The sequence below is a fragment of the Nicotiana tabacum genome, chromosome 8 (genome assembly GCF_000715075.1).
Source record: "Nicotiana tabacum cultivar K326 chromosome 8, ASM71507v2, whole genome shotgun sequence".
Taxonomy (NCBI): Eukaryota; Viridiplantae; Streptophyta; class Magnoliopsida; order Solanales; family Solanaceae; genus Nicotiana; species Nicotiana tabacum.
In genome coordinates, this window is record NC_134087.1 from 63,145,752 (window position 1) to 63,158,453 (window position 12,702).

The 12,702-nt window shown below is 39.9% G+C and overlaps 2 protein-coding genes across 3 annotated transcripts; one reads left to right on the forward strand and one right to left on the reverse strand.

The window, feature by feature from the left end:
- Window positions 1–5,244: 5,244 nt before the first annotated feature.
- Window positions 5,245–12,380, reverse strand: LOC107785809 (receptor-like cytosolic serine/threonine-protein kinase RBK2). 2 transcript variants are annotated; one of them, XM_075219314.1, is made up of 9 exons: window positions 11,622–12,380; window positions 8,898–9,001; window positions 8,316–8,777; window positions 7,839–8,090; window positions 7,594–7,748; window positions 7,136–7,215; window positions 6,913–7,048; window positions 6,631–6,780; window positions 5,245–5,930 (listed from the first exon to the last, which is right to left on the reverse strand). In XM_075219314.1, exons 2-9 carry the CDS (start codon window positions 8,947–8,949, stop codon window positions 5,769–5,771), a joined length of 1,449 nt encoding a protein of 482 aa, XP_075075415.1. In that variant the 5' UTR covers window positions 8,950–9,001; window positions 11,622–12,380; the 3' UTR covers window positions 5,245–5,768. The 2 variants fall into 2 exon arrangements, with proteins under 2 accessions (XP_075075415.1, XP_016462667.1); XM_016607181.2 differs by lacking the exon at window positions 11,622–12,380 and adding an exon at window positions 9,640–9,996.
- On the forward strand, window positions 11,453–11,944 carry LOC107785808 (uncharacterized). The gene has a single exon (XM_016607180.2). The coding sequence runs from the start codon at window positions 11,453–11,455 to the stop codon at window positions 11,942–11,944; it is 492 nt and encodes a 163-aa protein (XP_016462666.1).
- Window positions 12,381–12,702: the final 322 nt, after the last annotated feature.

Below are 12,702 nucleotides of genomic sequence, written 5' to 3' on the forward strand. Positions count from 1 at the left end.
GCTTTTTAGAAAATAGTTTCAAAGTACCGCCGATACCGTGACAAGTGCCGCGAGATGCATGCACGATTTAGGGCGGGCGGCGATTTTCAGTCCCTTAGGGAGGAGTTGGAGCGGAAGGACGAGGACCTGATGCGGTCCATTGGCAGATAGAGCGAACTCGAAGGGCTTCTTAGGGCTAAAGAAGAAGAGCTCGAGGTGGGCAAGGAGGTTGCGGCTGAGTGTGTTGATCTTCAGGCGAAGGTGGTGGCCCTGCGGGCGGAGCTTGAGCAGAGTGCCACCAGAGTCTCCGGTCTAAGTATTGAATGGGCAGAGAAGGTGACCGAGTTGGAACGGAAGGCGACCGAGCTGGAGATGGCTAAGGGAGCCTGAGTAACGGCTTTGGCAAGGGTTGCGGCACTGGAAGATTCTATCCGCATTTTTAGGTCTGAACGAGCAACTGAGATGGAAATGGCCGCTCTAAGGGAGGTGCGACTTGATGAGCGAATTGGTGGGCTTGAGGGAGATGTATTGAGCCTAGGTGATCAAATTGCTGCTCTCAAGGCTGAGAGGGCACGATTGTTGGCTTCGACTCCTTCTCTTGCGTCCACCTCTGTTGACGTTCCTTGCCCTTTGTACGAGATGTGGATCCACGTTAAGGCTTAGCGGGATAAATATAAGGGCTTGTTGGCAGTGGGGAATGTTCCTGAAGCCGCTTTCGAAGAAGTTCTTGTTAAAACGCATGAGGCCCAGCTTGCCTGCGGCTATGACCCCGCAACACCAGAGGCCGGTGGAGACGATGAGGTAGAGGACGGGCTTACCTTTGATAATGAACATTCTGATGGAGAGGGTGACGGTGGAGGTGAAGCCGCTGAACCAAGTGGGGAGAGAGATGACAGCGTGGATGGGGATAATGCTAAGTGAAGCTTTTGTACTTAATTTTTCCTCTTGTACTTAGTTAGTTGGGTGGGGCCTCCTTTTGGCCCTTTGTAAAACGCTATTTTTCCTTTGAATGGAACAGTTTATTTGTCCTTGATTGTACGTCTTTGGCCTTTCCTTCTCTTTTCTTTTTGAATTTCTTGGATCTTCTTGCAATAAGTCCCTGACTTTTGGTAGTTAATTCGAGCGGGGTCGAATGTAGCTTGTTAATTCGAGCGAGGTCGAATTTGACTTGTTAACTAGAGCGAGGTCGAATTTGTCTTGTTAATTTGAGCGAGGTCGAATTTGACTTGTTAATTTGAGCGAAGTCCAATTTGTTTTGCTAATTCGAGCGAGTCGAATTTGACTTGCCAATTAGAGCGAGGTCAAATTTGACTTGTTAGTTCGAGCGAGGTCGAATTTGACTTGCTAGTTCGAGCGAGGTCGAATTTGACTTGCTAGTTCGAACGAGGTCGTATTTGACTTGCTCATTCGAGCGAGGTCGAATTTGACTTGTTAATTCAAGCGAGGTCAAATTGGTCTTGCTAATTCGAGCGAGGTTGAATTTGACTTGCCAATCTGAGCTAGGTTGAATTTGACTTGTTAATTCGAGCGAGGTTGAATTTAACTTGCCAATTCGAGCGAGGTGGAATGTACATTTCCTGTGTTGGTGTGATGTGTAAACTTGGTGGAGTTACGTAAGAATTCCGTATGCTGCTTCGCTTACTCATTTATTGGAGAATACTACATGTTGCTATACGGTCCGTACATATATTCAAAGAGTCCCAGTCTATCTAGTCCCTTCATCGCTCGATCTGGAGAGGTAGTTGATAGGTCGGGCGATGGATGTCTTGCTCAAGCTCTAGGACGTCTTAATGTATGTACGAGATCGAATTTTAGCTAGTTGTGTCATCGCATAGTGGCTTTGGTGAGCGCGTGAGTGAGTTTCACACACTTGTGTTCTGTCTGCATGTTGGAGAGATTCGTATGTTTTCGGGCTAGTGACCTAGTCCCAGTCTATACAGACTTTTCCTTTATGGAATTGAGTACCAACTTATTTGGGGGGGGGGGGTTCACTCGACCGTTGCCTGCCGAATGATATGGTGCGGAGCGTTTTCTTGGTGTGCTATTTTGATGGCATTTGTTACCTGTTCGCGTGTCTGTGAGGATGCCCCTGTTCCTGTCCCACTATAAAAAGAAATAGCAAGTTAAAGTCAAACAAAATCATTTGTTACCTCGACTGATTGGTTGACGAGTGGAAGGGAGTGACTATGTTCCCTTCTTTGGCTATGCTTCGTAGCTGCTATCATTGGTTGAGCTGATATCCATCGAACTCGGATGACATCTCGTGGGTCTTTGTCTTGGTGTTTTTTCCATCTCTGCTACTTGTATCTGGAGAGTCCCTTCGATCTGATTGGCAATGAACTGAGAGTGCTAGCTTCAGATCCGAGCGAGGTCGAATTTGACTTGTTAATTCGAGCGAGGTCGAATTGGTCTTGCTAATTTGAGCGAGGTTGAATTTGACTTGCCAATCCAAGCGAGGTCGAATTTGACTTGTTAATTCGAGCGAGGTCGAATTGGTCTTGCTAATTCGAGTGAGGTTGAATTTAACTTGCCAATTCGAGCGAGGTGGAATGTACATTTCCTATGTTGGTGTGATGTGTAAACTTGGTGGAGTTACGTAAGAATTCCGTATGCTGCTTTGCTTACTCATTTATTGGAGAATACTACATGTTGATGTACGGTCCGTACATACATTCAAAGAGTCCCAATCTATCTAGTCCTTTTATCGCTCGGTCTGGAGAGGTAGTTGATAGGCCGGGCGATGGATGTCTCGCTCAAGCTCTAGGACGTCATAATGTATGTACGAGATCGAATTTTAGCTAGTTGTGTCATCGCATAGTGGCTTTGGTGAGCGCGTGAGTGAGTTTCACGCACTTGTGTTCTGTTTGCATTGGAGAGATTCGTATGTTTCCGGGCTGGTGACCCAGTCCCAGTCTATACAGACTTTTCCTTTATGGAATTGAGTACCAACTTATTTTGGGGGGGGGGGGGGTTCACTCTACCGTTGCCTGCCGAATGATATGGCGCAGAGCGTTTTCTTGGTGTGCTATTTTGATAGCATTTGTTCCCTGTTCGCGTGTCTGTGAGGATGCCCCTGTTCCTGTCCCACTATAAAAAGAAATAACAAGTTAAAGTCAAACAAAATCATTTGTTACCTCGACTGATTGGTTGACGAGTGGAAGGGAGCGACTATGTTCTCTTCTTTGGCTATGCTTCGTAGCTGCTATCATTGGTTGAGCTGATATCCATCGAACTCGGATGACATATCGTGGGTCTTTGTCTTGGTGTTTTTGCCATCTCTGCTACTTGGATCTGGAGAGTCCCTTCAAACTGATTGGCAATGAACTGAGAGTGCTAGCTTCAGATCCGATCTTAGCCACGTACTTAGCTTTGGCGTTAGTCGAATCTGGGCACCTTATGGGCTGATGACTTACTTCCCCCATTGGGATCTTCGAGTTCAAGTCCCAATCCGATCCAGTCCCGAGTGCATGCAGATACGAAAACATAAACCACACCACAAGCACACATGCGGGAACGAGTTTTATCATTTCGAGGAATTACACAACAGGTTATTATTTCTTTCTAAGAGGGAGAGGTTGTATGCACAAGGTATAGATTAGTATCTAGTGCTAACATGGTGACAGGATTGTGGACGTGCTAAATACATGACGGCCACAATCCTAGTCCGATAGCTTGTATTCACAACGTGCCGGAACTATAACTACGTCGAAGCATGGTTTTCGTATAGATATCAGACATAATTTCAATATCATGCAAGGGTCTAGATTAAAAATTGGTTTGGCTATTTCAAGATCTTGCCTACGAATTCCTCAAATTTGTATTCGTAGCGAAAGGATGAAGTTACAACAAACGGGAAGTAGAACTAGAAACGAGTTTAGATCTAGAGGAAGCTAAAACTTCGGCTAGGAAATCCCCACAGACGGTGCCAAATTGTTTGGCCAAAAAGTTTTAGGTCATTTTTGTTAAACGAATTTAATAAGAAGATAGAGGGTAAATCTTAACCAAAGACAATCACTTCTAGATCATGAATCACAAACAGGTATAAACCATTATAGTTGAGCGTGAAGCCAATATAGTCCCGCTTGTACTCCATAATATAACGAAAGATGGCAATTTACATAATATCAAATGGAAAAGAGAAATAGCAACAAAGATTATTCACCCGACTGTGGGCTAGACAGATCTGTATTTTCTTGAGAAGGTTGAATTACAGATGAATACCAAGATTCTAAGCTCTTTTCTCCTTTTGGCGATGGATCTGAGGTCATGGACCATCTTTCCTCTTCGAAAGGTGTGTTCTTCTCGGATCTTTGGACTGCCCCCTTTTGTTACTCTTTCTCCTAGTATTTATATAAAATACTTTCATTACCCATCGGTCCTTAACCAGTGTACCCCTCTTTTGAATATCCTGTGGAATAATCCTTTAAAATGGCTAAGTGTCGAACTAGCCGTACGAGCCTCATGAGTGCTCGACTTCAGCCATAGCCGGACTGCTTTACGGTGTGTTGCTTCCTAAACGTGACTTCGGCTTGGCCGACCCCAGGCCGTTCTCCCTTAAGTAGACTTTTTTTTATTAGATTTTGACCCATACACATATCACATATATAAATTCGAAATTTTCAAAGTTATGATCTGGAGTATGAAGTTAGTAAACAATAAAATATTGTAAATTAATATGCGTCATAACAAAATACATGGTCTCCGTGGACCAATAGTTTATGTGAAGTAGACTCAAAAATTAAAGAAGTAGAACAAGCAGATAATTATCTAGCAAAAGTAGTTCCTAATTTGTCGGAGTATGAAAGTTACTTAAATGATTATGTACATTCACGAAATAAGTCAACATGGAATGCTTAACCAAAAAGTACTTACATGTATTCGGTTTAGCACAAAATCAATAGTGCATCACGGGTATCTTTTATATGAATTTTACCTCAATTTATTACTTAACCGTGATAAATTGACATGTTTTGGAGCGTACAACAATTGGTGCAAGTATTTCTGTGTTTTCCCTCGGCTGATCCATGGTAAAGACCCCTTTGTTTTTTCATATGAATTGGGCATGGATAGGATGTTGACAATTTGAACTTCCAATTAGTAAATATTATCTGCCAAAGCCGTACAACTGGTGGAAATCTTTTTTAGGAAACGAGGATGGCGATCAAGCACTCATTTACCCTGAGTATCCGTGTCTGTTCTTGAGGGACTGAAGTTCACATTATAAGGGTGCGACAAATTGTCTTTGAAAGGGTTGCCTAGTTAAAATCCAATTAACAAAGTAATCTGCAATTGCTGATGTAAAGCATATGTTGTACATGTAATGTTTAGCAATTAGAAAGCCGGTGTCAAACACACAAGTTCACCCTAGTATGCGTTCACCTTCTAAAGTTGATAGTTGTATACACATTTCATTACAGATCAATGTCCAGTGAGATATTACTGAATGCAGTCAAACAGAACAAGGGTTAAAATAATCACTCTCCTATGCATACTGTACATTATGTTGGCATCTCTTGCTTCTTCAATATAGTACTGCCCAACATTAAGCTAAAGAAACCTGCTAAACCTGTCAAAACTTGAAACACTGAGTGCTGCACTTTTCAATTTGATTTCTCAGACCTTTTAGATTTTTCACAAGGGAGCTCTGGTTCCATCTATTATGGTAGAATAGAACATTAATAACTCAGACTTGCGTGTTGTGTATTCCGACAGCCCCATGGCAGTGAGATGTACGTCCAGCGTTTCCAGATCACAACAGAGATCTTCATTGTACCAAGGGATTATTTCCCCTACACTGCCTGATTTTGCTGGTTTGGATTATCTTTACACTTAGGTGAGGACGACTCGAGCAGTAAATTCAATCTATGGGATATATCCTCTTGACGGCTAGCATTTTGGAACGTTTTCATTCTTTGGAGAATGCCTCCACCACCTTTTAACATCTCCTGAACCTGCATGGCATGCATCAAATTAATGAAATTACTACAATTTTTCCTTTTAATTGGGAAACTACAGTATATTGGCATCTTTTATCTTCCTTGTGACATGGTATGTTAATGTTACTGAATAAGGTGCCAAGTTCTCTTCGAATTAGCCTAACATTTCCAAGCACAGTTGGACAAAGCTCTATGTACTGAGAACAAAAAATGAACCAAATAAACTCAGAAAGCCAAATCCTTTAGAATACTAGTATTAACTTGATCCCAACTCAAATTACTGCACTGCTAAATTTTAGTTGCCCTTCCCCTTTATATAGCCGGAACTGTAATTCACATCAGATTTGTATTTAGCCTAGGGTAAGAACAGGATCAAGGAACTGTCTTTTTCCTTTCTTTTTTTTTTTTTTTACCTATAATGGCTCTGAATTGAAACAGATGAGAGGTTCTGCCTCTGCCAGTAAAGTTTTCTGGATCACTGCAAAATTTTAGAACTATCCAGAGTAGAAATAAACTCTCTTTCCTGTAAAATACTGACTATCCCTTCAGGAGTATCTTTATACTCCTATAATTAAGAGAACATAAAAAACTTAGATACTAGAAGACTGGACAATCTGAGGAAAAACCCAATCTTTACTTTCAAAAGGCTACCATCCGCATTCTGTTATTATTATTCATACTAGTAATGTGCTCCCTAAAAATTCAAATTACATGCCTGGCTCATATGAGGCCGATCTGTCGAATTTTGCTGTATGCATAATGAGGCAACCATAACCATACGATTCATCTGTTCCGAGTCATAGGCATCACCAAGTGATGGATCAACTAACCCGCTGTGGTTCTTACTAAGGAGCAATGGTTTGGCCTGCAACATGGTGATCATAGTAAGTTTCAATTACGGTTGAAACATGATCCGTTGCCAGAAGAAGTGGCAGTCTTAATCTACTACATTTGTTCCCTACTAACTGAAGAATATAGAGTTGAGATGATTGCATACCCACATCACAACACTATTGCGAGATTCATCCAAAGCTGGACGTCCAGAAATGAGCTCCAATAATAAAACGCCAAAGGCATAAACATCTGTTTTTTCATCCACAATACCATGCATGAAGAACTCAGGAGGGAGATATCTGTCATGGCATTTAAAATGATATGTCACCTATGGGAGATTATTATAGCATATATGTTTTGTTGGTTGAGATTATGTCTCCACAAACCCAAATGTGCCTTCAAACTGAGATACAGTGAGGTGTGTCCACTGATCAGGGAGCCATTTTGCAAGTCCAAAATCAGATATCTGCAGAAAACCAAAAGCTGAGCATCAAAATGCTGCAAATTGAAAAAAATAAAATAAAATAAAACCCCTATAGGTTATATTAGTTCTATTAGAAGTTCATGGACTATGGATTTCCTGACTGGAAGAGTGCAGCTTAAGTAGCGCATAAATAGAACAGAAACAAACCCCAATGCATTTTTATCCCTAAGGCAATAAATATTCTTGTGTTCTGTCACTTCGAAGAAAACTTCATGTTTGGGACAAGTACAGAATGATGAAGGTATTCTGACAAACAACGTTCAAGTATCGCAGAAAGGTACTCAAATACAAGACAGCAAAGCAATTTTAAAACATAATACAATGGCTATTAAAATCATAAGCACTGGTTCAAAGAAGTACCTGAGCCTCAAAATCTTCCGTCAGCAAAACATTAGCTGTCTTGATATCTCTATGGATGATTCTCCTCCGGCAGCCCTCATGGAGATACGCAAGGCCAGCAGCAGTGCCTAGAGCAATATTATACCTATGGCACCAAGCCAACTTACCCTTTTCACCTGAAAAGAATAATGCATAATAGAGAAAAGTAATTCACGATTTAAAATCTACAAAAGGAATAAATTCAAATGAAGATATAGTGAACAGACCATTAAGCAGAGTTGCTAAGCTCCCATGTGGAGACAGAGGAAGGACAAGGTGCATCCCTCCTTCAACTCCATATCCAATAACACCAGCAACATTTGGATGGTCAACATGTACTAGAATTCCGAGCTCAGATAAGTAGTCAGCTACCATCTCCTCTTGAGTTCCCCTGATCAGCCTTTTAACTGCAACTAGTTGGCCATCTTCAAGATGTCCCTTATATACTTCGGATGAACCTCCCTCACCGATCAAGTTTTCTTTGAGAATGACATAAAGAATAATTAGCATCACAATATGGTTTTTAATCTGGTAATTTGCTAAATAAATGGAAGATACAAACAAGCCCATAGCACAAAAGCAGTTGAAAGTTAAAATTTTGAGTTGTTTTTGACGTTCAAAGTGATATTTGCTTTCATGTTGGCTGCCTAAGAATCAATTAGTTGCAGGGACTACGATAAAATTAAATTGTCTAATCATCATACCACGGCTAAAGTTGTCAGTAGCTTTCTGAAGGTCGGAGAGGAAGAAGTTTTTCCAGTGCGCTTGAAAGCAGTGACGTAAATCAGTATCTAGGCTAGGAGCAGGCACCATTGGCATGTTCTGTTCTGTACTCTTACTTTTCCTTTTCGCTATCATCTTAATAGAAGGCAGTGAAGGTATGCTAGGATGGAAAGTATGCAAATGTATGGAAGACCCAATCTTTAGTCTTTTAATGAATCCTTTCCACTGAGATTGAAATTTTCCATCTGAATCTGAAGTGCTGGACTTGGAAGTTGTTGTTTCAGACTCTGATCCATCTTCGGAAGCATCTCTTGTAGACTCCTCATATTCATTATCTTTAATAACTTTTCCAGATAAATCATCTCGAAATTGAACCTTGTCCAAAACTTCTCCAGTTGAATCCTTGTCTACTTTTCCTTCCGCCATAGTGAGACACCGCAATTCTAGCATAACATGATGAAATGTCACATATTACAAAGGTAAAAGAAATTAGCTGTAGAGAAGTAATAGGAGCAAGAAATTTTACAAAGGTAAAAGAAAGCATCCACCTAAAGAAATTTTACCTTCAGCAGAGATAGAAATGGAAGCACAAAAAAGCAGCTTATTCTGCCCCATCTTCGGAAGCCCCTTCTCTGGGATTCCTTCACTGACATTGCAGGGAATCTCACTGTTAACACAATTAGAACTATCAGTTATTTCGATGAGTCATTTAATCAAACACATTGTATTAGGCGATTCTCGAAACACCGAGCAAATGGATTCTTCCTCCATTTTTCATTCGTATCTCCGGCCCTCAACTTATCTCAGCTACCATTCTCTTACATATGTCTTTTCGACTTCGACGATCTGCAGTCCTCTTAGGAAAACTACTCAAAGATCCCAAGTTTTAAAGACAACAGTGGCTTGAAATGTCATTGTTGTCCACACATACAGCAAAGAGCATTTCCATTTATATACCCAAAATAGTTCTTATTATACTAATAGGTTTGTATCTATATTATCCACCATTCTTGTACATATTTCATTGCATGACAATGACACAGATGTATGTCTGGATTAGAAACACATTATGTCTGGATTAGAAACACATTACGCATATATTAGCTAACCATCTGGTTAATATTACAAATTAGCTACACCTACAACATTTCCCGAACCCCCACCCCAACCAAAAAATGAAAAAGAGGCAGCAGCTGCCTAACTGCCTGAATATGGTATAACCAATAAAAGGGAGATTCATAAAGTGTATAATGAAAATTAACAAAAATGGTAAGATGGGAAATTAAAATCGAATATAGAAGATACCATGGAGAAGCTGAAGGTTCACGAGTAGTTTTCATGGATTCTCAGGGAAAGAACAATGAATCGCCAAATAACCTGAACCCTGGGTGGCCCGGGCAGGGGAGAGCCTCTTCCAGAGCAACCAAAAATGGAGAGTTTTGCTAATGAATGAAAGAGAAGGAGATGAAACGGAAAGAGGGAAATAGTGGTTGTCATGTTAACCTGAATCTTGCCTCTTGCCGGATCTCTATGCCCAAAATTCGGAATTTTCTGCATATTTACGTGCGTGCATTTTTTTTTCTTCCTAAACTACGTGGTGACGTGCATGAAAATAACGCACGTTTTCCTAAACGACATAGTTAGTGCTCAGACTCTCTCCCTATATATATATATATATATACTCCCTCCATTCCAATTTATGTGAACTTCTTTGACTGGACACGGAGTTTAAGAAAAAATGAAGACTTTTGGAATTTGTGGTGCTAAACAAGTCAAAAAGGGGCCAGAGTATTTGTGTGGTTATAAAAGCTTCTCATTAAGGGTAAAATTGTAAGTTTAAGCTAAATTGTTGCCTTTACAAAAGCTTCTCATTAAAGGTAGAATTGTAAGTTTAAGCTAAATTGTTACCAAATTTAGAAAGGAGTTATTTATTTGTAAAACAGACCAAAAAGGAAATAGATTCACATAAACTAAAACAGAGGGGGTATGATATATGTGTGTGTAATTAGTTCGATCTTGGAACGGGAACGCATATCACTGTCAGTAATTTACAACCTTATTGGAAAAATAGAGCACTTACTATCATTATCTAAGTAGAACAAAATTATATAAACAAAAAGAAAATTAGAGGCTGTGAATGCCCAATGGCCACTGCCCAGTCGTCTAGACCCTAACTGACGTGGCAGATATTATCGACAAAAACAAAAGCTACTAATAGAATTCTTTTGGTAAAGAAAGAAATGAGAAACAAAAAAGTGACAAGAACCTGAAGTAGCGGAACAGAAGTATATTAATTTATGAGTACCCTTAATTTGAGCTTATGTCAACCACTAAAAATGCTAAAAATCAAACAAGGCGGTCCAAATTTACCCTAATACAAATTGCAACCAAGTATATTAATTTATGAGTACTCTTAATTTATTATAATTAAAATATGAAATTATAATACGACTGCCGCCGATTAATTTATACACTTAATTGCAAAATTTTCTATGACAAACTATGTATTATACACTTAGGAAAAACGCTTGAAAGATCATTTGCTTGGAGGTATTAGCAAACATGACCACAGCGCAATATTTGATGCAGTATTAAATTTCGGTTTTTATTATTATTCTTGATATAATAAAATACTTAATGTGATATCAACCTTCCCATAACAATTTATTCATTAAAATCCATGTAGGACTAGTTTTTGAACCAGAATATTTCAAAACAAAAAAAGAAAAAATAATCACCACAGCTCCATAATCACCCCCCCCCCCCCCCGGCCGCGCGCTTCTTGCTCCCACATCTCTAATCTTCTTTCTCTCCCCCTTTGTATTTAAATCTTCTACCATCCCCACCCAATTCTTCAATCTAAACCGAGCAGAACAAATCAAAACTGTTTTTCCTTTTCCTTGATAGAGCAAAAAGAGAGAAATTTTTTCTTCCTTCCTTATCACAAGGAACTGGAAAAATCAAAACTAATTTAAAAGCTTCTTTTCTCATTCCTGATTCCCATTTCCGGCAACTCTGTTAATTTTCATTCCTCTTAATCATTTTCTCCTTTATGCTTTTAAATTAGTTGAATTCATTTTTGCATTTCGTTGGAAAAATTCAATTTTTGAGCGGAAATATGGGAACGGAGGTTTTGCGGCCACAGGATATCTTAATTGAAAGATTGAGAGTTCCGCCGTCGGCGTTCCATCGCCGGAGAAGCAACTTTGGAAACGGAAATGGCTATTTTTATCCTAAGAACAGAAAATCGGTGGTCAGAACGGAGAAGAAGAAGCCGAATAACCAACCTTTGCCGCCGTCGATCACGAGGAGATGTGCGAGCGCCGTGGAATTGAGACAGGCTCACAACGACGGCCTAGAAATGGGTCGGGTGACGATTCTGAGGAGAGGCGAGTCTTTGAATTCGCTGGTTCAGCCGGAAATGCTGCCCAAGCAAATCCGGGTCGGGTTATCATCGGCTGACGTGTATGCTGGTTCGGCATTTTCAAATTCGCCATCGCCTAGAGCTCTTCCCTTGCCCTCATTTTTCAACAAAAAGCAGGAAGATTTCAAGTCCTTTGATGACTCTGCCACTAGAGATTTGAGGCGCTTGCTCCGACTTGAATACTAGCGGATCCGGTTTTAACGTTCCCGACCCGAATATATGCGGACAAAAGTTCTCAACTTTTTGGGATCTTAATTTCTCCATGAATATTTTGTAGACATATGGAGAGATGAAAAGGTCTGAAATTTGAGAAAATTAGAAAGAAATGCGTTTAAATATTTTTATTTTTCTTCAAAATTTTGTAAGATATGAATATATAAAATTGGGAAAACTATAGGGTTTGGTTAAATTGAAATACGGGAATGGAATGTTGTAATATCATAATATGGGAATTGGATTATTATGGGAAAGTGGTTGGAGGGAAGGCTGGGAAAGGAGGTTTAAAATCAATATGAGAGTAATGTGGAATGTTTTGCTGCTCTGTTAATGGTGTTAGTGATGACTAATGACGAGGATGATGAAAGAGGAGCTTTTTCAGTTCCTTCTTGTAAGATAATTCTATGATAAATACTCAGTAATCAAGAGCTATAAATTTAGGTAATGTATATGTGTGTTCAGCTTAAAGTTTTCTCTATGTTTCTCCTCTTTACTTGTTGCATATTAGATTCTTTCTTGACCATGATTCACACAGCCATGGAACCTCTTCATTAAAGCCAAAGTAACATGAAACTTTAGGCACATGAATCTACGGGACCAGCAAATTTTAGGCCATCTTCTGATAGTCTTTTTCTAAAGCCAGATTATAATAGATGTTATTTGGTTTCGGCAAATAATACTCCAGATTAGGGGTGGACATAAAATCCGAAAAACCGAATTTCGAACTG

What these genes read in the sequence shown, in the direction of transcription:
- LOC107785808 (XM_016607180.2), top strand. Translation starts at nt 11,453, where the DNA reads ATGGGAACGGAGGTTTTGCGGCCACAGGATATCTTAATTGAAAGATTG.
- LOC107785809 (XM_016607181.2), bottom strand. Translation starts at nt 9,674, where the DNA reads ATGAAAACTACTCGTGAACCTTCAGCTTCTCCATG. An exon ending in TACTGACAACTTTAGCCGTG is followed by an intron (nt 8,091 to 8,315) that starts GTATGATGATTA and finishes TCATTCTCAAAG; the next exon opens with AAAACTTGATCGGTGAGGGA. An exon ending in ATCGGCCTCATATGAGCCAG is followed by an intron (nt 5,931 to 6,630) that starts GCATGTAATTTG and finishes CATGCCATGCAG; the next exon opens with GTTCAGGAGATGTTAAAAGG.